General features: G+C 41.4%; 2 protein-coding genes across 14 annotated transcripts in view; one reads left to right on the top strand and one right to left on the bottom strand.

The window, feature by feature from the left end:
* Window positions 1-8,572, bottom strand: part of GART (phosphoribosylglycinamide formyltransferase, phosphoribosylglycinamide synthetase, phosphoribosylaminoimidazole synthetase) — a 29,651-nt gene extending 21,079 nt beyond the window's left edge. Inside the window, exons 1-5 of one of the 8 annotated variants that reach the window (XM_060416093.1) lie at window positions 8,045-8,124; window positions 7,685-7,782; window positions 4,341-4,493; window positions 1,987-2,082; window positions 1,337-1,511 (exon numbers count right to left, since the gene is read on the bottom strand). In XM_060416093.1, the coding sequence (XP_060272076.1) occupies window positions 1,337-1,511; window positions 1,987-2,082; window positions 4,341-4,485 (416 nt within the window). In that variant the 5' untranslated portion in view covers window positions 4,486-4,493; window positions 7,685-7,782; window positions 8,045-8,124. Of the gene's footprint in view, window positions 1-1,336; window positions 1,512-1,986; window positions 2,083-4,340; window positions 4,527-7,144; window positions 7,350-7,684; window positions 8,125-8,226 lie in introns of those variants that run through there. The other 7 variants (XM_012186180.5, XM_060416092.1, XM_042229418.2 and 4 more) reach the window with 7 other exon arrangements.
* The window catches only part of SON (SON DNA and RNA binding protein), a 31,100-nt gene continuing 13,720 nt past the window's right edge, over window positions 8,324-25,703 (top strand). For 4 of the 6 annotated variants that reach the window (XR_009600740.1, XM_012186164.4, XM_015092358.3 and 1 more), the window contains exons 1-6: window positions 8,324-8,431; window positions 11,421-11,587; window positions 13,192-19,089; window positions 20,662-20,822; window positions 22,742-22,888; window positions 23,082-23,270. Coding sequence is in view for 5 of the 6 variants with exons in the window: in XM_012186164.4 (XP_012041554.3) it covers window positions 8,355-8,431; window positions 11,421-11,587; window positions 13,192-19,089; window positions 20,662-20,822; window positions 22,742-22,888; window positions 23,082-23,270 (6,639 nt within the window). In the remaining variant the exon portion in view is untranslated. Of the gene's footprint in view, window positions 8,432-11,420; window positions 11,588-13,191; window positions 19,090-20,661; window positions 20,823-21,050; window positions 22,569-22,741; window positions 22,889-23,081; window positions 23,271-23,370; window positions 24,190-25,703 lie in introns of those variants that run through there. The other 2 variants (XM_015092359.4, XM_015092360.3) reach the window with 2 other exon arrangements.

The raw sequence follows: 25,703 nt of genomic DNA, 5'->3' as shown, positions 1-25,703 counted from the left end.
ATGGTGACCGCAGCCATGAAATTAAAAGACACTGGCTCCTTGGAAGAAAAGTTATGATCAACCTAGACAGCATATTAAAAAGCAGAGATATTACTTTGCCAACAAAGGTCCATCTAGTTAAAGCTATGGTTTTTCCAGTGGTCACGGATGTGAGAGTTGGACTGCAAAGAAAGCTGAGCGCTGAAGAATTGATGCTTTTGAACTGTGGTGTTGGAGAAGACTCTTGAGAGTCCATTGGACTGCAAGGAAATCCAACCAGTCCATCCTAAGGGAAATGAATCCTGACTATTCACTGGAAGAAATGATGTTGAAGCTGAAACTCCAATATTTTGGCCACCTGATGCAAAGAACTGACTCATTTGAAAAGATCCTGATGCTGGGAAAATGAAGGCGGGAGGAGAAGGGGTCAACATGAAGATGAGATGGTTGGATGGCATCACCAACTCAACGAACATGAGTTTGAGTAAACTCTGGGAGTTGATGATGGACAGGGAGGCCTGGTGTGCTGCAGTTCACGGGGTCACAAAGAATTGGACATGACTGAGCAACTGAACACAAAAACGTACCAAGTAGCTTAGATATGTCAACAACAAAAAAAGGCAAAGGCATGTATTTTCCAACATTCATTCATTGATCAATGTTTTCCATAGAATAAAGAACAGGGTGTTTAATTTCAAGATTTAGGATTGAACAGTATTGCAGAAGGCCAAGTGATGATTCTTCTCTCTAGTTAATTATTTACGAAAAAAAAAATCCATACCCTTTGTGTTGTAAGATGCTACTGGTGCTAAGTCACTTCAGTTGTGTCCGACTCTGTGCGACCCCGCAGATGGCAGCCCACCAGTCTCCCCCATCCCTGGGATTCTCCAGGCAAGAGCACTGGAGTGGGTTGCCATTTCCTTCTCCAATGCATGAAAGTGAAAAGTGAAAGGGAAGTCACTCAGTCGTGTCCAACTCCTAGCAACCCCATGGACTGCAGCCTACTAGGCTCCTCCGTCCATGGGATTTTCCAGGCAAGAGTACTGGAGTGGGGTGCCACTGCCTTCTCCAATGTTGTAAGATGCCATTGTGTCAATCTGGCTAACAGTGCATGACTACAGAACTAAATGTATCCTTTCCCCGTATAAACTATTCAGCAGAATTGTTAAAAAGCTTATCCTTCTGCAAGGCCACAAGAGTGAATCTCATTTTATTTTGATGTTGGAAAAAGGCAATCTATATTCTACAAGTTTTCCCTAGAATTACCTTACTATAAACTCATAACAGTGACTCTTACATTCCAATATCATAACAAGATAAGAAGACCACTGCCCTTCACAGGCTGTCTTCTATCTACCTCATAATGAAGTCACAGGCTTTTTCAGGTTTAGTGAAAGCTTTCCATCTTGCTGTTGAGATTCCATGTCGGTCCATAAACTCTTTGGCAAATCTCTTGCTGGACTCTAACTGAGCTGCTTCTGCTGTAGGGCCAAAGCACCGAACTCCCACAGAGTTCAGGTTCCCAACAATTCCTAGTGATTGGAAATAAGGAGCCTTAGTCAGGTCTGTGCAGGGCCTTTTCATTCTAAAGAATTCAGAGTAGACTAAATCTACACTGAGATAAGGCAGATGGAAGAGAGTAGGAAACATGAACAGTTTTCACGTTTTCTACAGGATACAACAAAATGCTACTTGCCCATGATTCAAGTACAACAAAAATTTATGTGATATTCAAATATATGGATAGAGCAGAATAAAAAAATATTTCTCATGGCTGCAAATTTGATCTCTCATTCAAATTTACTCATATTATTATTTGTATTATCCACAAAAATAATGCTTGGGAGAAAAAAATCCTAGAATTTATTAATTTCTAGAGAGTGAAAACTTTTTCCAAGGTAATTTTGTTATTAGGAAACCTCATCTATAAAATGTATGAGATTAGATGATCTCCAAGCTCCTATTGGCACAGTAGAAATCATAACAATAAACAGAAGTGAACTTTACCAGCAGCTAGAGGTGCCTCTGGTCCAACAACTACAAATTCAATTTTCTCATCTTTGCAGAACTGCGCAAGGGCAGTATGATCACTGATTGAGATGTCTGTGAAAAGAGAAAAGAAACAAACCTATCTTGTTTAAACGTACTTTGTTTAAGGTATAATAAGTAAGTGTCTTCCTGAAGTCTAAGTACTATACTCTGGTATGCCTATCAGTTGTTGATTTTCTTTTGGTGTTGCAGGAGAGTTTCACCATGAGAAATCAGAGCAGAGCACATTAGGCTAACCAAGAAAGCTGGGTTCTCTGTTATTACTACAGTGACAGAGAACTGAGTGAGTTTCCCAAGAGCTGTACTCTCCTGACTGTAGCGTTCATGTCACTAGTGTTGATTATAAACAGAACAGTGTATCAGAGAATATACTTAGAAACTGGCCTTTTGAACGTCTTTCATTCAAGATTTACTAAAAATTACTATATGCTAGGTAACTGTCCTAGTCACTGAGTTAAGACATATACACAAACAAGGTCCCTACACTTAGGATGCTTATATTTCACTATGGGAATACTGGGTTATGACTATCCAAGCAAACTAATAAAGTTAGGCAAATCTGCTGTGAAGTAAATTGGGAGGCTATTTCTGACTAAGCCAGGCAGGGGCTCTTTGTGCAAAGATGTTTACGCTAAGAATAGAATGGTGATTTTATGACCTTTCTCACTTTCTCAACCTACCAACAAGGTAAATCTTCTTTCTCAACGAAGTTCTAAGTAGCAGTGGGATCAACCATATACTGAGCATGAGTCTGTTTTATAGGCACTCTTCCACTTCACTGTATCTGGGCCACCATTCCTAATCTGGCTGAAGTTTCGAATTACTCTGCACATATGTGGTGTTTGTGATGTATAGGGAGTAAGTGCAGAAAAGGTAGAGTTCTCAGTGTACAGAAACTGCCTGAATGGGTAAGGATGGAGTACCATGAACTCTGGTTAGTAGGTGCAAACACAACTGGGCCGAGCAGAGCCAACTACCTCAGTACAGCAAAGGAAGATGACACACCTAACCTGTCGATACAAGTGATGGAAGTCTCATAACAATCTTGGGAGATTTTCATGGGCTGGTCCGTGTAACAGCAATTACAGCTAGATAAAATGTGCCAATACTTAAAAAAAACAAAAACAAAAACAAAACCCCTCACTCCCAGAGCTAAGATCCCAGGGAAGCAGATATTTTCTTATTTATCTCTTATCTGTGGTCCCGTGTACACAATCATCTTCTCCCAGTTTGTGGCTCACTGGATCTATGTTCTCCCTGTAGATACTATATGCCATGCAGAGTACTAGGCACAGTACATACAGTGCAGAATCAGACAGGCGAGTTCCTTGCCCTCATGCAGTTTACATTTTAGAGCTTCTGTTTTAGGAGGGAAGTGAAGATAAGAGACAGACAAGAGAAAAGTAAAAGAAGACACAGGTAACAGTTCACTTTAGAAAGTCCTCTTTGAGGAGGTAACGTAAGTTGAAACCTGAATGATGAGCCAGTCATGCTGGGGGTGAGAACAAAGTGCAAGGCAGCTCTGTTTGGGAAACTGCCAGGATTACATGGATAGAGCACCATGAAAAGAAAAAGAATACAAAAGATCAGGCTGGAAAGGCAGAGAGGCCAGATCACAACAGGTTTTGTAAGCAACAGTAAGGAGTTTGAGTTTTATGCTAACTACTATGAGAAGTTATTGGAGAGTTTAATGCAGCAAAAGTACTGATTAAGCTTCCCTGGTGGCTAAGAGGTTAAAGCATCTACCTGTAATGTGGGAGACCTGAGTTTGATCCCTGGGTGGGGAAGATCCCCTGGAGAAGGAAATGGCAACCCACTCCAGTATTCTTGCCTGGAGAATCCCACGGACAGTGGAGCCTGGTGGGCTACAGTCCACGAGGTCGCAAAGAGTCAGACAAGACTGAGAGACTTAATTAAGAATTGATACCTTCTTATATTTACTGGTGGAAGAGATAAAGGCTGAGATCTATTATGGAATAAGAATTAGCAGAACTTACATTTAATAGCCTGCTCAATTTTTAATTCCCCAAAATATATACTCAAACACCTTGAATCTGTATTAGGTACTTCTTTGTGACTTTCTTATTAGACATGTTTTAAAGGTTTAAACTAATTTAAGGTAAGGAAGTGCTATACTCTGAACAACAGGATACCTTAAATTTATAACATATGGCAACTATTCAAATTACTACATACATTTTTGGGTTAAGCAAAGCATTCAAATCTGAACAGCAGTTGACTATTACAAAGAACAGATGCGGTTGACAGTTTATCGTTTACAACTGTTCACTTTTACTTAAAAACGTGATTACCAGTATTTGAAATCTTCTCAGAGCAGGCAGTGCCTGCATTTCCTGGGGTAACCAACACTTGTTTGACATGGGTAGACTGTGCAAGTTTCCAGGCCAGCGTGTGTTCCCGTCCTCCATTGCCAATGACAAGTACTCGGGCTGCCATTGCACTATCTGCAAAGCAGGAATTCAGCAGGAAGATGAAAGCTGCAGAAAGAAAACCACAGTTGACCGTTTTAAACTGGGACTCATAATTTAAGAAATATGACTGTACTCTTAAGGATTAGCGTGGTACTTTAGAAATAAGGCAGACTGGCCTCAGTTCAGTTCAGTTCAGTTGCTCAGTCGTGTCCGACTCTTTGTGACCCCATGAATGGTCTAGAGAGCTTGATTAAAAAAAAACCAACAACAACAAAAACTCCGATCACCCTTTCTGAGCTTCACTTTTAGAAGATTTAATAATCATCAAACCTCAATTAAAAATGAGTCTTAATGTTGTCCCAGTGGTTAAGAATCCATCTTCCAACGCAGGCGACATGGGTTTTATCCCTGGCCAGGGACCTAAGCGTGCACAATATACTACTGTGCTGCAGCTTGAGCGCCACAGCTAGAGAGAAGCCTGTGTGCCACAAAGAAGACCCGATGCAACCAAATAAATAAATAAATTCTGATGGCCATATAGCCTCCGTTGCAATTACTGAACTCTGCCATTGTAGCACAAAGAGCAGTCTTGGACAAGAGACAAACGTGGCCTGGCTATGCGCAGCAAAAACTAACACAAAACAGGCATGGGCTGTAGGTCATAGTTTGCCTATTTTTGCTCTAAGCAACAAGAAGCTGTAAGAGGTTTATAAAGAATTAAGCGTGGCTATGTTTCAATGAAACTTTATTTATAGACATAGCAATTTGAATTTTGCATAACTGTCACAGAAACATCACTTTTCCTTTTTTCCCCCAACCATTTAACAACATAAAAATTATTCTTATTTAGTGAGCTGTACAAAAACAGGTAGTAGGAAGGATTGGCACCAAGAGCTACAGTCTGCTGATCCCCATTTAAGAAGCTGGTGCACGGCTTCCCTGGTGGTGTAGCGGTGAAGAATCTACCTGCCAACGCAGGGGACACAGGTTCGACCCCTGGTATGGGAAGATCCCACATGCCTTGAAGTATTAGTTGCATGTGTGTCACAACTACTGAACTAGCCTTCTGGAGCCTGGGAGCACTGCTGGGCTCCCTCGCTCTAGAGCCCCTGTTCCAAAACAAGAGAAGCCACCACGATGAGAGGCCCATGCACTACAGCAAAGAGTAGACCCTGCTCTCTGCAACTAGAGAAAGCAAAAGCAAAGCAAAAAAGATCCAGTGCAGCCAAAAATACAAATAAGTAAATAAATCTTTTTTTTAAAATGCAATATGCTGGCAAAGGGACTTCCCTGGTGGTCCAGTGGTTAAGAATCTGCCTTCCAATGCAGGGGATGCGTGTTCCATTCCTGGTTGGGGAATGAAGATCCCATGTACCAAAGGGCAGCTAAGCCCATGGGATGCAGCAGCCCCTCCTCCCAGAGGAAACTGGTGCAGAAGGCAAAAATCAAATGTAAACACATCTCACTCAGTTCTGGCATCTGATCCTGAGCAGGATGGGTAACTCTCTCTCTGCTCAAGTGAGCATGTGACCTTGGTTAAGCTCTTACTGTCTGCAATTCGATTTCTATGCATCTATCTTACAAGGTGGAATTAAGAATGTGCCTTATGAGGCATAGTAAGAATTGAAATGGCATTTATTTATAAGTAATTAGTACAACTGCATACACTCAGTAGTAAAAGAATGCTAACATGCTACATTTGATTACTTTTGTCTAAACTGATGCTTCAGGGATAGAAATTCTAGAAAGCCAAAAGAGTGAATAATCTGTCATATTTGTCATATTCATTTACTAGTTTTCAGAAGACATCTAATTACGTAGAATGCAAATTTATAACAGGAAAAACTGAAATCAGTTACTTATGAAATACTAGGAATACATATTTAAAGAAAAATCTAAGTTGATAATATAAAACACTTCTTGAGCACTTCTTGCCAGATGCTACTCTAAATGCTTTTAATTTTAAAATTCTATGAGGTAGATAGGATTACTATGCCCATTTTGCTGATAAACATACTTGAGGTTCAGTTAGGTTAAGTAACTTGCTGCAGGTCACATAGATCAGAGGGTGAGATTCCAACAGAAGCAATTTTGCTTCAGATACAATTGAAAATATGAAGAAGAAAAAAATTTACTAAGTTATCTCAGAAAGGAAAATGGTCAATGGAAAACACAGACTTGCCATGTATATTGAAATATTTGAAATAAATATACTCTAAATCTAGAGTAGACATTAGTGTGAATTACAGGAGCAGTGAAGGGATTATCGTAGATCTCTGAAATAGTTTTAGGACTCAGACTGAGGGAATGTACATCCAGGAGTGGCTAGGAGCCCTTCAGTCAGAGGACCTGGGATAGGGTTAAGACTTACTAGCTGGGAAACCTGGAGGGACTTAACCTTCTTGGGCCTCAGTCGTCTAAATGGATAACATAACAGAGAATTAGAGAGCCAAGAAAAGCCATTTCAAAAGACGTGGTGAATAACATAACACAGAAACCAACTGCAAAATGGGATTAAGTAACCTGCTAGAGACAAAGGACGGAATTAACAAGAAAATATGCAATTCTGGTGCATGGCATTAAAAAAAAAGCATAAAGGTACAAAAAGGGCCCTTACACTTAAAGCAGAGAAATGACAGAGCTATTGTAAACCTCAGTTAAAACTGAAAAAGCATATGGCCAACCTTCACCCATGGCACGTGGGAATAAGATGAAAATTCCTGCAGCCAAACCGGTTCACACAGTTTCATCTCACGCCTGAGAGTAAATCCGCCAAGCCAAACCGTAAAGCAACTTTACTGAGAGGCGGAGGAAACTCACCCGGCGATACTGGGTGACCTCGGGGTCCCCACGTAGACCTTCGCCTAGCGCTCTGGATCTGAATGTACTCCACGCGCGCCGGAAGTTGGGCGCGCGGAATCCGGCGCGCTCGGCCCTCCCACCCCGCCCTCGAGGGTTCGCCTCCCTATTGGCTGGCGGGGCCCGTGGTCCCCACCCCGAGGTAATCAAGAACGACGCCCTCCCGCTCTCGGGCACGGCCTGAACCTCCCCTCCGGAGCTAATCTCTTAAACCCTACTCGTTTACAGTGTTTAATTCTGTGGTACCAGGTGCCACGTAAAATCTACTCTCCCCTCCAGAACCTCCTGAGCTCTGACGGTGGGGAGCGCCAAAATGCTAAACCCATGTTCAGCTACTTGTGTGTTGCTTAGGAATCAGAACTGACCGGCTACTGTGCAAAAGTCTCGTGATGCGCCTGGCTCCTGACGAGATTAGAATGCACCAGGGTTTGAGCTCAGCTGGCTCGTGACCTCTGACCCAATGCTAAAATGGGGGGAAAAAAAGCTGATTATAGGATGCCACGGGAGAGAGATGGGGGGATGAAAACGTTATTCTTCGTACGGTGGGCAGGCGCTGATAATGTGCTTTCCCGAATGGATCTCCCCTGCCGAAACGCGGAGACATGTTGGAGCACCCTGTTGCCCTCCCCGCTCCCTTTCCTCACGGAATTTAATCTCGGGTAGTTAGTGGCTAAAATAAGCCTCTTAAACGGCCCCCCCTCCCCCAAACGCTATTGAAGACTGACAACTGAAGCCGACACAGCCACCTCGAGAGAGAGACTTCTCCTGTAATGGCGCCTGCGTCAGTCACTAACATGGCGGACACAGTCGTGCGCGGCGCAAACGTCAGCAGCTCTACCCCAAACGCTCAGAAACAGCGGAGGAGAGCGGGGCCGTGCTCGCTGATAGGTTCGGAGGCGGAGCGTACCGGTCTGGCTCTCCCACAGGAGCCAATCAGGACGGCGAGAGACGGAATTGGCCGCTGCGCCTCCTCCCGAGGCATGCTGGGAGCCTGGAGGACTGGTGAGGAGGAGTTGAGAGAACGGAGCGGACGCCATGGCGACCAACATCGAGCAGATTTTTAGGTCTTTCGTGGTCAGTAAATTCCGGGAAATTCAACAGGAGCTTTCAAGGTAAGCTCTCCTCAGACTCTTCTGCTCCCAAAGGACCGCTGGGACCCCACGGGGCCTTCCATGGAATCTTTCTTCGGAGACGCTGTCGTTGCTCGTCTCAGGCCCGGCTACAGCCCCGCCTGGGCCTGGGATCCATTTTCCGGCCCCCCCACCCCCATCCGCTCCCTCCCTTCCCGGCGAGGAACTTCGCCCTTTCCGAGATAATCCCAGGCTGTCTCTTCTAGAACCGAGTTAAGATGCTCAGCCTTCTGTCCTGTTTGGGTATCCCCTACCGTCTAGCTACTGTAGGCCTGCTTGTCCACCGGGGATGGGCCTAGTTCCTTCCTCAGCTCTGCCGCCGCGCTTCCCCTCCCCCTCTCCGCCTCCGCGGATTTCGCCGGCCGGTGTCTTTGACCGGAAAGGGGTCTAACGGCCGTTTCTTGAGTAATCTTAAATACGCTTTATTACTGCAAGCTTCGGACCACTTGGGGGTCGGGATCCTTTGAGAAGATTATTTGGGTCCTAATGTCCTGTGGCTTCCACCAGGTAGCATTTTAAATAGTCTGGTAGATTAGAAATTTAAATTAAAACAGTTAAAGTTAACGTTAGTTATTTTGACAGAATATTCGAGGCGAGGATGGAAGGAGACTTTGAATTACTAGTAATTACTAAATTTAGCAAGCGAAAAGTGGAGTTCGTGTATTGGTCTAAATATTCTTGCTCCCTCTGCCCCGATTGACCTATTTGACCAACACGCTGTTTTTGTCATCGCTACTAGTTTACCCTTGGTTCCACACAATTTGAATGGGAAGAGACTTTCAAAGAAATAGTTGCTTACTCGGAAAGGAAAATCGCGTGGGTCATGTTATTTAGTGGTTGTCTTTTTGTATTTTTATTTTGCATAACGTAAACATTTGTTCCGAGTTGAAATGCATTGTTAGTTGTGTTTTAAAAAGTTGAGAGCTAGAATCAAACGTGAGGTGAATTTGAAAAATAGCCGGAAACTCAGTTGTAAACTGAATGCTCCAATTAACATACGGTTATGGGGTAATGATATAGATTTGCTGGAATTCTTTGCGTATACATTGTTTTTCAAGTGGGAAATATATCTGTTCATTGATTTAGTTGCTTTTTGAAATTTTGTAATATGCTAGTTATTTTTAGGATAGTGAGAAACGACCTGAGCTAAGGGAATAGAATTTTCCTGGAAACTTTTTAATAGTTGCATGCAATCAGTAGTTGTGTTTGATAATTGTAATGTCTTATTTCTATACCTTTTAAAAATTAGGTTTTGTATTAGAAGTTTTATTGTTGTATTAGGTTTAGAAAAAATAGAGAAACGAATTTTAAAACGCATGGTTATTGATCTTTATCTTCTTTCACTTTTTTTCCTTTGCATACAGATGCACGTGTTTTGTGAAATGTGGTCATCTTGTTTTGCGTGTTTTTTTTTTTTTAACCTGTATATTGTGAACTTTTATCATGGTTTGGAACATTTTTCCAGGCTCCATAGAATTCTGTTTATTGTAGGATTGTATTGATATTTAGGTGCCTTGACATTTCCACCCTTTTTCAGTAGTTGAATGAACATCTGGAGAGCTTTAAGATGATTACTTTCTTATAGATTGCCTGTTTTTTTTTTTTTTTTATTCCTACTTTTCGGATTTTTAAATCCGTGGATTTTTTAGTAAGGTCAGCACAGTGTAAGTGCTTAGGAAAAATGTAAAGAAAGTCCAGGAAGAAACTCTAAAAAGAAAATTAGATGAAGCAGTGTATTACTGGAGGAATATTCAGCTTCTTTTCAAGTAACGTTATACATTATCAGTGTCAAGATTATTTGCTGTTTTAGTGAGCTGTAGTTCTTTTGTGTGTTTGTCATTTATTTTTTAATGTATATTGGTTTGAGTGAGGAGACTGATAACTTTAATAGCTTAAAGTTTTTATTTATAGATGGTTAGGAGTAAGAGCTCTGGTTTTGAATGCCAGCTTTACTGCTTAATAAATGTGTAATCTTCAGCTAGGTTTGTTTTGTTTTCTTTGGGCCTCATTTTCCTCATTGAAAAATCAGAACAATAGTGCTGATTTCAGAGTTTGTGGGGATAAATGAGTTTAGAAATGTAGAACCATGTGACCTTAATTAATAGTTAATAAATGTTAAATAATATTTATTGTATGATTCATTGTATTAGAAAACCAAATATTCTTTAATAACATGAAAAGCTACTGAATATTTTTGGTTAAAGCTTAAATTACAGTAAGTCACACATACTGTTGTGAAAGCATTTTTCGAAACAATTTTGTAAATTTGTACAAAATAGTACAAGTGACAAATGATAAAAATAAATGATATATAAAAATGTATCTTCTGTCAAGATTCTTCTGTTCCTGTAAATTGAAAATGTTAAGTGATTCATTCATTGACTGTTACTATAAATGAATTGGTTTACATGGTTTTTGGTAACTGGGTGAAAACTGTATGTGTATTTTTTCAATATTGTGGCATTTCAGTAACTGAAGAGTTTCAACCTGATCTGAAGCTACCAGTTATACTTTTGACTAAATGTCTGTGGCTGAATTTTTGTTCCTTCATATTGCTGATGGTGATTGTGATCCATCTATAGGTGTAGCTTTATTGTCACTATAGCATATACCATAATGTTAGGGTAATGTGTTTTTCTTTGGTTTGGTGATTGTGATCTTAGTAATTTTCCCCTGAAATATTCTGGTTGGGGAGTATTTAAATTTTTTTTTAAAAGAGCTTGGGAACCTGTTTTAAATATTTTCTTAACTTTAACACTTCTGAAAACTTTAAGAAATTGTATGAAAACAAAAATGTGCCAACTGTAAGTGTTAAGGAAGCACCGTTGATGGGGAAAAGGGGAATATCATCCAAAATTAAATACAAATGGTGAAATGTATGAATAATACGAGGTTTTTTAAATAAGTTGTTACAAATATTTGTATGTCATGGTAGAATTATTAATGAATTTTGATAACTTTTCTTGTCAAGTGGAAGGAGTGAAGGACAGCTCAATGGTGAAACAAACACACCTATTGAAGGAAACCAGGCAGGTGATGCAGCTGCCTCTGCCAGGAGCCTACCAAATGAAGACATAGTTCAGAAGATAGAGGAAGTACTTTCTGGGGTCTTAGATACAGAATTACGATATAAGCCAGGTAAGTTGAAGATAATTATCTGTCTTGAAAGCTAAATTTTTAAAAATAGTTAATAGTTAAATAATAGTATTTCTGATTGTAGGGTATTTAAGATGCTCATTAGATCTAAAATGTCAGTAAGTTGAATTTTTAATTTAACTGATTTATTGAAGACTTGTTTTATGTCCATATTTTGAAAATACAGTTGCACTTGTTTGCTTTACTAGTGGAATAAAACTGTATTTGATTCAGTCTTGTGCTGCCTCGGTGCCAGGATTTTGAATATGGATTTTCATTGAAAAATTGTGTAAATGTCAAGTTTTGGAAGGTACAGGAGTCTGGACCAAATTGTAATGATTTCAAAACCCTGGAAAGTTTTATTTTAAAGCTCTAACTTAGAGAGTACCTTGTTTTTGCATCTACTTTTAAAGGTGCAATAAATGGGGAGGAAGCATTGCTGGATATTGAGCTTTTGGGGAACTGATTAAATAATTGGTGCTTAGAAATGACTTATCAACCATCTTTTAGTTTTGGAAATGGAGACATTTTATGGATTTAAAAAAAGGTTTTTTTTTTTAGTACAGAGTATGGCTTAAAAAAATAGTATATAGACTCACCATGCTTAGATTCATGACTTAAGCAACTTTTGTTGAAGTATAATGTAGATTTGGTATATAATGTAAACAATTAGTAGAAAATGATTGGTTTTGCTTTGAAACAGATCTTGTCATGTGTTGATTCACTTTTTCCATAATCTTGATGACCTGGATTTCTGATGATCTTTTTCTGAGATCACTAAGGTTTATCAGATTTTGTACTGGCATTAGAGTAAATCTCATCTAGTAATAAAGTATAAGCCATTTTTTGGTTTAGATATGCAGATTGAAATGTTCTTAATTTCTTAAGGGTTTTAAGTTAACTTCTTAGTAACTTTAGAAGAGTAATGAAGACGTGTTACTTTTCTGAGAATACAGCATGAGTGAGAATTGAGGTTCCATGTTTTGCGTTTGTTGCTCAGACCTTTGCATTCTTTATAAAAGCATTCCCTAGCATTTGCTGAGGGTTTACTTGATGGCAGGCGTTATTCAGTGTACTTGGCATGTTTTAACTCGGTTTGTCCTCTGCCGCTGAAAGACAGTGTCAGCAATTGAGTGGTGCATTGATTCAGTATGCAAAAGCAGACAGTCTGTTCTAAAGCCAGTGCCACATTGCTTCTTGTATGAGTAAATAAGGGTTATGAAATAGTCACAAAAATTATTCAGTATATGTATTTTTAGGAATTCTGATAGTTAACAATATGAAAGATGTTCATCTGTAAGTATAGTTTAAGTAACTTGTATATTGAGAGCTGAAGAAAATAATTGTTTTAGATGAACTTAGGAAAAATACATTTTAATGTAATTCTAAGAACTTTTGTAATAAATTAAGAACTTATTTTTAACCCTGGTTTTAGTTGTAGAAGAAGTATTGCAAAGGTGCCAGTCTTCAGATAGCTGGTTTATGGAAAATTATTTAACAGGAGATGTCTTATAGTATCTTAACATGGAATGTAAGGTATTGTTTCTATGATTTATCTAAATCTATTTTGGGGAATATTTGACATAATTAATTTTCCTTAATTTCAGACTTGAAGGAGGCATCCAGAAAAAGTAGATGTGTGTCTGTCCAAACAGATCCTACTGATGAAATTCCTACCAAAAAGTCGAAGAAGCATAAAAAGCACAAAAATAAAAAGAAGAAAAAGAAGAAAGAAAAGGAGAAAAAGTATAAAAGACAGTCAGAAGAATCCGAGTCACAGCCGAAATCACATCACGATGGGAACATAGAATCGGATTCCTTTTTGAAGTTTGATTCTGAACCTTCAGAGATGGCACTGGAGCATTCTGTAAGAGCATTTGGCCTATATGACACCAGTGAATCTCCCGCAGTTGTGCTTGAACCTCCTGTAGTTTCGATGGAGGTCTCAGAGCCACACATCTTAGAAACTCTGCCGCCAGCTACAAAACATACAGAACTGTCAGTTGCATCTACATCAGTAGTCTCAGTGCAGTCAGAGCAGTCTGTGGCAGTAATGCTGGAACCATCCACAACAAAGATTCTGGATTCCTTTGCAACAGCACCAGTGCCTACAACAACAGTAGTGCTAAAGTCATCTGAGCCAGTGGTAACAGTGTCAGTGGAGTGTCAGATGAAATCTGTGCAGAAATCTTTGGAGAGCACACCTCCAGAGCCATCAAAGATCATGTTGCTAGAGCCTCCAGTAGCAAAAGTGCTAGAGCTATCAGAAACTCTTGTGTCATCAGAGACACCTACAGAGGTGCACCCTGAGCCAAGCACATCAACAACAATGGATTTTCCAGAGTCGTCAGCAACTGAAGTGCTAAGATTGCCAGAGCAGCCTGTAGAAGGACCATCAGAGATTGCAGATTCATCCATGACACGACCGCAGGAGATGCTGGAGCTGCCCAAGACCACAGCGTTGGAGCTGCAGGAGTCGTCGGTGGCCTCAGTGATGGAGTTGCCGGGGCCACCTGCGACCTCCATGCCGGAGTTGCAGGGGCCCCCTGTGACTCCAGTGCTGGAGTTACCTGGGCCCTCTGCTACCCCGGCGCCAGAGTTGCCAGGGCCCCTTTCTACCCCAGTGCCTGAGTTGCTAGGGCCCCCTGCAACAGCAGTGCCTGAGTTGGCGGGGCCCTCTGTGACATCAGTGCCACAGTTGTCACAGGAATTGTCAGGGCTTCCAGCACCATCCATGGGGTTGGAGCCACCACAGGAGGTACCAGAGCCACCTGTGATGGCACAGGAGTTGCCAGGGCTGCCTGCAGTGACAACAGCAGTAGAGTTGCCAGGGCAGCCTGTGGTAACAGTAGCAATGGAGTTGACCGAACAACCTGTGACGACGACAGAATTGGAGCAGCCTGTGGGAATGACAGCGGTGGAACATCCTGGGCAGCCAGAGGTGACAACGGCAACAGGGTTGCTGGGGCAGCCTGAGGCAGCAATGGTGCTGGAGTTGCCAGGACAGCCGGTGGCAACGACAGCGCTGGAGTTGTCAGGGCAGCCTTCGGTGACTGGGGTGCCAGAGTTGCCAGGGCTGCCTTCGGCAACTAGGGCGCTGGAGTTGTCAGGGCAACCTGTGGCAACTGGGGCACTGGAGTTGCCTGGGCAGCTCATGGCAGCTGGGGCACTGGAGTTCTCGGGGCAGTCTGGGGCAGCTGGAGCACTGGAGCTTCTGGGGCAGCCTTTGGCAACAGGGGTGCTGGAGTTGCCAGGGCAACCTGGGGCGCCAGAGTTGCCTGGGCAGCCTGTGGCAACTGTGGCGCTGGAGATCTCTGTTCAGTCTGTGGTGACAACGGAGCTGTCAACGATGACCGTGTCGCAGTCCCTGGAGGTGCCCTCGACGACAGCGCTGGAATCCTATAATACGGTAGCACAGGAGCTGCCTACTACATTAGTGGGGGAGACTTCTGTAACAGTAGGAGTGGATCCCTTGATGGCCCAAGAATCCCATATGTTAGCTTCTAACACCATGGAGACCCATATGTTAGCATCCAACACCATGGACTCCCAAATGCTAGCGTCCAACACCATGGACTCTCAAATGCTAGCATCCAACACCATGGACTCCCAGATGTTAGCCTCTAGCACCATGGATTCCCAGATGTTAGCAACCAGCTCCATGGACTCCCAGATGTTAGCAACCAGCTCCATGGACTCCCAGATGTTAGCAACCAGCTCCATGGACTCTCAGATGTTAGCAACCAGCTCCATGGACTCTCAGATGTTAGCAACCAGCTCCATGGACTCCCAGATGTTAGCCACCAGCTCCATGGACTCCCAGATGTTAGCCACCAGCTCCATGGACTCCCAGATGTTAGCCACCAGCTCCATGGACTCGCAGATGTTAGCAACCAGCACCATGGACTCCCAGATGTTAGCCACTAGCTCTATGGACTCCCAGATGTTAGCTTCTGGCACTATGGACTCTCAGATGTTAGCTTCTGGCTCCATGGATGCTCAGATGTTAGCGTCTGGTACCATGGATGCCCAGATGTTAGCATCTAGTACCCAAGATTCTGCTATGTTGGGTTCAAAATCTCCTGATCCCTACAGGTTAGCTCAGGATCCTTACAGGTTAGCTCAGGATCCGTATAGGTTAGGTCATGACCCTTACAGGCTAGGTCATGATGCCTACAGGTTAGGGCAGGACCCCTATAGATTAGGCCATGATCCCTACAGACTAACTCCTGATCCCTATAGGATGTCACCTAGACCCTATAGGATAGCACCCAGGTCCTATAGAATAGCTCCCAGGCCATATAGGTTAGCACCTAGACCCCTGATGTTAGCATCTAGACGTTCTATGATGATGTCCTATGCTGCAGAACGTTCCATGATGTCATCTTATGAACGCTCTATGATGTCTTATGAGCGGTCTATGATGTCCCCTATGGCTGAGCGTTCTATGATGTCAGCTTACGAGCGCTCTATGATGTCAGCCTATGAGCGCTCTATGATGTCCCCTATGGCTGAGCGCTCTATGATGTCAGCTTATGAACGCTCTATGATGTCAGCCTACGAGCGCTCCATGATGTCCCCAATGGCTGACCGATCTATGATGTCCATGGGTGCTGACCGGTCTATGATGTCGTCATACTCTGCTGCTGACCGGTCTATGATGTCATCGTACTCTGCAGCTGACCGATCTATGATGTCATCTTATACTGCTGATCGTTCAATGATGTCTATGGCAGCTGATTCTTACACCGATTCTTACACTGATACATACACGGAGGCATATATGGTGCCACCTTTGCCTCCTGAAGAGCCTCCAACAATGCCACCATTGCCACCTGAAGAGCCACCAATGACACCACCATTGCCTCCTGAGGAACCACCAGAGGGTCCAGTGTTAGCCACTGAGCAGTCAGCATTAACAGCTGAAAATACATGGTCTGCTGAGGTGCCAGCATTACCTCCTGAAGAGTCTGTATCACTGCCTGAACCTCCTGTGAGTCAAAGTGAGATTGCGGAGCCTTTGGCAGTAACTGCTAATTATTCAGTGTCAGCATCAGAGCCGTCAGTGTTGGCATCAGAGGCTGACGTGACTGTTCCAGAACCACCACTAGAGCCAGAGTCTTCAGTTATGTCAGCACCTGTAGAGTCTGCTGCTGGAGCAGAAGAGCATGAAATTGTTGCAGAGAGACCAGTGACTTACATGGTGTCTGAAACTCCCACAACATCAGCTGAACCAACTGTGTTAACATCAGAGCCTTCTGTTATGTCAGACATAGCAGAAACTTACGATTCCATGAGGGCTTCAGGACAGACTGCCCCAGAGGTATCTGTGTGTCTGCTGGAGGCAGCAGTACCTGTTGGAGAGCCATCACAGAGCACTGTAGATCTGCCAGCCATGGCTGTTACAGAGCTGCCATCTGTGGCTGTTCCAGAGCATCCAGCTGGGAATGTTTCAGAGACATCAACCATGGCTGTCCCAGAGCCACAGGCTGAGGCTCTCCAGGACCCTCCAGCTGTGGCTGTCCTGGACCGACTAGCTGAGGCTGTCCCAGAGCCCCTGGCCTTGTCTGAGCCAGAGCATGTTACTGTTGCTGTTGCTTCTACCCTGGAGCCTACTGTGCCTATTCTGGAACCAGCGGTGTCCATCCTTCAACCTAATGTGATTGTTTCAGAACCATCTGGTTGTGTCCAAGAGTCCACTGTGACAATTTCAGAGCCTCCTGTCACTGTCTCAGAGCAGACTCAAGTAATACCAACTGAGACAGTTGTAGAGTCTACACCAGTAATATTAGAGTCTAGTACTATAAAAGGAATGAATTTACTATCTGGTGATCAAAATATTGCTTCAGAGATTGGCCTGCAGGACATAGCCATGCATTCAGATGAAGAGCCACGTGCTGAAGGACTCCTGAAGAGTGGCTCTAATGAAACTGAAAATTGTATAAATACAGACCTTAACATAAATAATCACTTAATTGCTCAAGAAGTGGAACGTAGCACAGTGTCTGCTGCCAGCACTGGCGCTGTTGGTGAAATTGGTGAAGAGACAATTTTGCCTACCGGTGAGACTAAACAATGCACAGTATTGGATACCTGTCCTAGCGTTGGTGAAACTGAGCTAGGAGGAACTCTGTCTTCTGTTGGTCCCCTTGTCCTTGAATCTGAAGCAGTGGGAACTGGTAAGGATCTTGAATTTGGCACAACATCTGCTCTCAGTTCAGTTAGTAAATATGATGGTGAAGTATCTTTAACTACTCAAGATACTGAACATGACATGGTAATTTCCACCAGCCCCAGTGGTGGCAGTGAGGCTGACATAGAGGGACCTTTGCCTGCTAAAGACATTCATCCTGATTTATCTAATAATTTTATCAATAAGGATGCAGAAGGATCATTACCTGTACAGGAGAGTGACCAGACGTTAGCAGCTGCTGTCAGTCCTAAAGAAAGCAGTGGAGAAGATAAAGAAGTATGTCTCACTACTAAAGAGATACTGTCTGATCCAGGATTTCCTGCCAGCATTGATGATATTAATGAAGCTGATTTAGTGAGACCATTACTTCCTAAGGACATGGAACGTCTTACAAACCTTAGAGCTGGTATTGAAGGACCTTTACTTTCGAGTGAGGTGGAACGGGATAAATCTGCTGCCAGTCCAGTTGTAATTAGTATACCAGAAAGAGCTTCAGAGTCGTCTTCAGAGGAAAAAGATGATTATGAAATTTTTGTAAAAGTTAAGGACACACATGAAAAAGGCAAGAAAAACAAGAACCGTGACAAAGGTGAGAAAGAGAAGAAAAGAGACTCTTCATTAAGGTCGAGAAGTAAACGTTCCAAGTCTTCTGAACACAAATCGCGAAAGCGCACCAGTGAATCTCGTTCTAGGGCAAGGAAGAGATCATCTAAGTCCAAGTCTCATCGTTCTCAGACACGTTCGCGGTCACGATCAAGACGCAGGAGGAGGAGCAGCAGGTCAAGATCCAAGTCTAGAGGAAGGCGATCTGTATCAAAAGAGAAGCGCAAAAGATCTCCAAAGCACAGATCCAAGTCCAGGGAAAGAAAAAGAAAAAGATCAAGCTCCAGGGATAACCGGAAAACAGGTAGAGCTCGAAGTCGCACCCCAAGTCGTCGGAGCCGGAGTCATACTCCGAGTCGCAGGAGGAGATCCAGATCTGGGGGGAGAAGGAGCTTTAGCATTTCCCCGAGCCGACGGAGCCGCACCCCAAGCCGAAGGAGCCGCACCCCAAGCCGAAGGAGCCGCACCCCGAGCAGACGGAGTCGGACCCCGAGTCGACGGAGCCGTACCCCGAGTCGACGGAGCCGTACCCCGAGCCGTCGGAGAAGATCAAGATCTGTGGTAAGAAGACGAAGCTTCAGTATATCACCAGTCAGATTACGGCGATCACGAACACCCTTGAGAAGAAGGTTTAGCAGGTCTCCAATCCGTCGCAAACGATCCAGGTCTTCAGAAAGAGGCAGATCACCTAAACGTCTCACAGATTTGAGTGAGTCATTTTAAAATTTAATGGTATTAAAGAATGATTTGAATCTGATTTTTTTTCTGTGAGTTTATTGAAATATTGGGGATTATTGGTTTAGGATAAATATTTCTATAAGTTTTTGTAATTAGCTTCTGTTTAGAAAATGTGGGAATAAGTACATTTATAATTAGCTTTAAAAGATTTACTTTGGAGTATATTAGAACCAAAGTATTTCCATGCTTTAATGTTTTCTTTCTGCTTGAACCATGTACCGTAACTAAAAATGGCAAGTAGAAGTTCAATTAATTGTTGAAGAGAATGGCACCCCACTCCAGTACTCTTGCCTGGAAAATCCCATGGACAGAGGAGCCTGGTAGGCTGCAGTCCATGGGATTATGAAGAGTCAGACACGACTGAGTGACTTCCCTTTCACTTTTCACTTTCATGCACTGGAGAAGGAAATGGCAACCCACACCAGTGTTCTTGCCTGGAGAATCCCAGGGACGGGGGAGCCTGGTGGGCTGCCATCTATGGAGTCACACAGAGTCAGACACGACTGAAGTGACTTAGCAGCAGCAGCAGCAGCAGCAGCAGCAGCAGTAGCAGTGTAATTATTCCAACATAGGTTTTTGCAAATAAGCCTGCAGTCAGACATTTCTTTTTTAAATAGTTCCATGTCTTAAATGGCATATAGAACTGTTAAATGTTTGTGAAGATATTTCTGATTGGTATAATGGGTAATGTAAGTGAGTAGGGAGTTTTGCATGTGGGGAGTTAGTGATTTCAGTCTGTCTTTTACAAAATGTAGTGTTCTAATATCTCCTGGTTTTTTAAGTGTGTAGAGGTGACTAAAATTTGATGGATAATGTGTGACTACTGTTAATAATAATGGATAATTTGTCATTATCCCAGTAGATTGGACATTTCCAGGTCAGAGTAGTCAAAAGAAAAAGCCCTAGACAGAACCCTAGGGAAGAATAATTCAGTCTAACATGGTTTTTTAGTTCTTTTTTATTAAAAAACAAAGATTACGAGCTAGTACACGAGACACAGATAAAATGCATGTATGTCTGTTTTACCAAGTAGTGAAACTGCTTAAGAGCAGAATGTGATGGTTGCTGTAGTTACTGGTACAGATTAGGTACTTTGGAAGCACGATGGAGAGGAATGTTAAATTCTGACTTAAGACTTGTTACTTTGAAATGGTGGCAGTTTTGAAATTGGGCTCAAAGAGTGATTTAAAATGTTATTAAGAGATTTAGAAGGAGAGTAATTTAAGGGGCACCATAGTTTTGGAAAATAAAGTAGGCTTTGGCAGGTGTGTGACTTAGCGTGTATAGCAGGGTGATTATTATAGTTGTGTAGTTTAGCTGTTTTGTATAGTGTTTGAGTGGGAAGCTAAATACGGACTTAATTCATTTTTAAATATGGGGCATTTTCTTTATTTCTTTAAATCTTTGAGCCAAAGAATGATTTCATCACAGCTGTAAGTTTGGGCAGAAAATTGATGCCTTTAATTTTAGCGTGTAAAGTATTAGATAATATAAAATATATAGCCTTTCAGGAAAACTGCTTTTTGTATTTTTCCTCTTGCAGATAAGGCTCAGTTACTTGAAATAGCCAAAGCTAATGCAGCTGCCATGTGTGCTAAGGCTGGTGTTCCTTTACCACCAAACCTAAAGCCTGCACCTCCACCTACAATAGAAGAGAAAGTTGCTAAAAAGTCAGGAGGAGCTACTATAGAAGAACTAACTGAGGTAAGCTAGACAGAATTTGTTTTCATTCTTAAATGGATTACTCCAGTGATGTTGACTCTGGAGCGTGCCAAAAACCTGAATTGTGGGCTGAACTGATAATGGCTGGCACCGAGTGGCCAAAACCCGAAATACAGACGTGGCAGCGGCAGAAGCTCTGTTTAGCAGGCCATTATCCGGGATGGCTAAGCTCCGCTAGCTAAGTTACTTCCCATTACTTTTGCTTTCCAGTTTTAGAAGCCAAACTGACTGAGGAGTGGGACGGTTCGTTTGAATGGAGGAGGTGTTGAGTGAGCAACACGCAGAAGCTCGCCTACAGTTTCGTTTCCATTCACGACGTGTTCACTGATCGCCACGAGTGTACTGCATATACGCAAAGACACAGACAATCTTCAGAAATGATCTTTTGCCACCGGAGCTTGGAAATTAATGAGAATAGCTGGCCATTGCCTGAAAGGAACTTCTTTCGCATCAACATTTCGGGTTTTGGCTGTTTGGTACCAGCCATTGGTGATAATGGCCGGCCATTATCAGTTCTTCCTGCGGTTCGGGTTTTGGCAGTAACATGTATTTTAAACACAATTATTTTTGTTTTTAAGAATTTGATCTTTTCAATTGAGGCTTTTTTTTTGTCTTCTGGCTTTGTTTTATTAAAATTTGTTTGGTTTTTTTTTTTTTTTTTTTTTGGAGGACGCTGAACATTGCTGCTAGGATCCAGAAATACCACACTGTTTCAGATATTGAAACTTGTTATTGGCTAGCCTTATGCCAGCCTGCCACTGTCAATATATTCTGTTCCCCTTGGTTATAAGCTTGGTATACTCTGTGTTTTTGGCTAAATGAGCTTTTTATCCTGTTAAAATATTTTCAATTGATAAGGGATATGATAAATTCTACTGCTTGTATAGAAACAAGTCCACCCAAATTTACTCTGACCTTTTTATAAAGCCAGGTCATGGGAGTCTGTTCCTTTGCTTCTCAAGGAGGAATTGACTTTGCTTTATGTGTCAGACCTCATTGCACCCTCTCCATCATGCCTTATATTCCGTCCTTGAGTTCTTTTCCTTTAGATACTCAACCTGTAAAACATTTATGGAAAGACATGCTATTATCTAGCCCAGTTGCAAGTGTTTCAAATTTTATTTAGCCATACGTTTGGGGATTGCATAGTTTCTTAATCTCTTTCCTTAGATTTACTACAATATGAACTACGACTTTTTTTTATGCTTAAGGACCTAGTGAAGGCTTCTATTGCTTGCTTATCAAATCCAAGCTCCTTATCCAAAACCTTATGAACACTTAGTGATTTCCCTATATAAGCCTCATCTTCAGCCCTCTTATCCCTTTTAATAAGTTTTCTCTCACCTCTTTACCACTACCTGACTATAGAGTGACTTTCTTTTCCTTTCCCTGCTAATCCTTTTTCTTAACTATGAAAATCTGGCTTAGAACTTTCAAGGAATATTCCTTGATTATCAGATTCTGCCTGATTCTGTTCTCTTAAGCTTTTGTTCTTTGAGCACTTATGTACTCAGTTTGTATTATATCAGTTTGCACTTGTTAAACTGTGTTGCTCTGTAAAAGCGTTCCTCAATTATCTCATGTGTATGTATTCCGTCTTTTGAACTAGATTGTAAGCTCCTTGAGAGCAGGGACCATGTCTTTTACTTTATTTTTTTGTATTCCCTGGACAGTGCCCAGTACAGTGCTCTGCACATAGTAGGTGCTCAATAAATGTTGTTAACTGACTGACCAGCTAGAGTGTGTTTAAATAAGTAGTGAGCTAAGTTACCCAGCTGTAATCTATCATTAATCTTGTTTTACTTTTGAAAGTTGATTTTATGTGGTTTTGAATTTAAGAAATTCCATTTTATTCTACATAAAGTGTAAGATTTATCTTTTGTTTGTTTTTACTTTTTAAGAAATGCAAACAGATTGCACAGAGTAAAGAAGATGATGATGTAATAGTGAATAAGCCGCATGTTTCGGATGAAGAGGAAGAAGAACCTCCTTTTTATCATCATCCCTTTAAACTCAGTGAACCCAAACCCATTTTTTTCAATCTGAATGTGAGTATTAATGTTTTTGAACTGGTGAAACAGCACAGCTTGTAGAACTATTTAAGTAAAACTGAAATAATATTTAGTTTTTAATTTAGGTGAAATAGTGTGAGAAATAGTCATTTTCTGATTATGTTGAAAATCTATTGAGTTTTGAATTAAGAAAAACATTCTTGAATTAAGAAAAACATTGTGTTTTTAGATTGCTGCAGCAAAGCCAACTCCACCAAAAAGCCAGGTAACATTAACAAAAGAATTCCCTGTATCATCTGGATCTCAACATCGGAAAAAAGAAGCAGATAGTGTTTATGGAGAGTGGGTCCCTGTAGAGAAAAACGGTGAAGAAAACAAAGATGATGATAATGTTTTCAGCAGCAATTTGCCCTCTGAGGTAAGTAAGAGGACTATTATGTATTTTTCTTTTTATATACCTGAATCTGCATTTTATTGTTATTTTATATCTGATTTGGATTCTGTTTCACTCTTCTTAGGGCCGGGTTAAACGGCAGGGCCGGGTTAGACGACAGATGAAACAACCCGCAGCTTCTCATTTGACAGTAACTCGATGCAATTCACTTTGTGGAACCAAGCCACAAAGTGAAAAGCATCGAATTGCAGAGAACAGTGTTATCACATCCCTACCCAACATTGGGCCCTCCTTGCACTTGTGGGAAGGTAGCCCAAGGTACAACTATTTAGCTTCCCGTTTTGCTTCAAGGCTCTATAGCTCTAGATTTTGGTGGTAGCAAATTTATTGGGTGGAGGGATTTGAGCAGAGAGAGGCAGATCCTCAGGTTCAACACAAGAACTGGTTTGGAAAAAAGGTCCCTGTAGGCTGATGTGAGCATCTCGGATACATAGCCTGTTGCCCTTTAAATAATGGTTTCTTACTATATTTCTCTGGGTTGTTTGTCAGATAGCCTTTAATTTTAATCATTTTCCCCTTCTGTGTGCTACCTTGGCCCTTTTGAATTCTTGTGTTTAACCTAATGCTCAGCCTTGGTACTCCATTTCCCTTCTCCTTCCCCTTTTTGCTACTATTAAAAGTTGGAGAAGTGGAATTCACACCTTGAAATTTCCAGGAGGCTATAGTTGTATCTTGTCAAAATGACGCAGTAATAATGCCAAGTGTCAAAACAGCCCCATTAAAATGCCGCCTGATTAAATAATGTGCTGCTAAATATAGTGCACATGAAAACAGCGAGACTGTATATATATGTAAATATATATATATATATCTGTATCTTTGTATGTATCTCTGTATCTGTACCTTTGCTGTATCTTTTAATAAACAGTTTACTTTTATTTAACTTGTTGTGCAAAATCACGCTTGGGGGATCTGGGAGGGTGGAGACTTACTAGGGGGGTGGGAGTTTTAAATGATACAGTAGACTAGTCATCACCTCTTGCCCTTGGTTTCCAAAAACCAGACATTTGTCCAAGGACTGGACTAGATATCTGATGCCCGTACAGTGTAGGGATTCTTCCCCAGTTCCTATCCTTGCTATTTTGGGATATGTGGATCCAGAGAGACCTGTACTCTTCACCTACAGGTTCCCCTATATCATCATCATCCAATAAACACCTCTGATAATACAAATAAACAAATTCTGTTTATAAAGTTAAAAGTGAACAGAACCCAAATCAGAAACTTTGGTAGTATCTTTTTCCCCTGAGCTATTCACAGGAGACATTGGTTTTTTGTTTTGTTTTGTTTTGTTTTTGACCTGTGGCATTTGGAAAAGAGAGCACGTTCTATGCAGTGACACTGGACATAACTAGCCAGTGCAACTTACAGTCACTGATACTTACATGAGGTTCAACAACTGAAGCAGGGTATGCCATTACCAGTGAAGGAGAGACAGATAAGCTTATTTGGACAATTTTTAGTGAAGCCAGTTGAGTAGTTCAGTTGCTGATTTGCAAATCAGGCTACTTACTGCACATCTCAAGAGGGAAAGGTTAACTGACATTTATAACTGACTTGAATCTAGTAATAGCTGAGTATAAACCATGGTAAGAGGGCTGAACTGACTGACTTAGAAATTCTAATACACATAGTAATTTAGTAATTTCATCAACATTAAGCATTTAACAGAGTTAGAAAAAAACATGAGACATTTATGTGAAAAAAATTTTCCAGTGTGGTAAAGCCCTATAAATACTGCATAATTCCAAAAGATTTTCCTGGGAAGATAAGTGACTATAACTATTTAACTTCAGTGGAACATGTGGAGGATGCTTAGTGAATCCTGGTGATTACAGTTCTTATTGATTAAGAGTTTATATATAAATGTGTGTGTGTATATATATATTACAGTATTTAGCCATTTTCAGTCTTAACACTGAAACTAGTGCCTTACATTGTCTGTCATCAATAGTGGTTGTCATTTGAATGAAAAGTTGGGGAAATTAACTCCAAAGACATCTGGGAGAGGGGAGTAGGTGGGTATTAAGATTTTATAATAAGTAAAGGAGCCTTTTATTAAAGCAGGAGACAAAAAAAGGTCTATTCATGAAGCAAATTTCTCCTGTGGGGGAGATTATATACAACTATTACTGTCAGAACTCTAAGCTAGTTTCTTAGACAATTAGACTAAAAAATATGTGTTAACTTTAATTTCAAGTAAAACAATCCCAAAATTGTAGGAAGGGACAGAAATTTGCTTTTGTTTTTAGGTCTGTGTACTTTTACCTAGAAGAAATATTGAACATCTAAAGGAAGTGTTCACTGTATGAAATGTTCAGTTCTAGTTATTTAGCTGTATCTTACAAATATATTAATAAGATTAATGTTCTATATTCTGATGTTTGTAGAATACTA

Source organism: Ovis aries, chromosome 1 (genome assembly GCF_016772045.2).
Source record: "Ovis aries strain OAR_USU_Benz2616 breed Rambouillet chromosome 1, ARS-UI_Ramb_v3.0, whole genome shotgun sequence".
Taxonomy (NCBI): Eukaryota; Metazoa; Chordata; class Mammalia; order Artiodactyla; family Bovidae; genus Ovis; species Ovis aries.
Note: the sequence above shows the minus strand (reverse complement) of the source record. Positions and strands in the feature narration are given on the sequence as shown.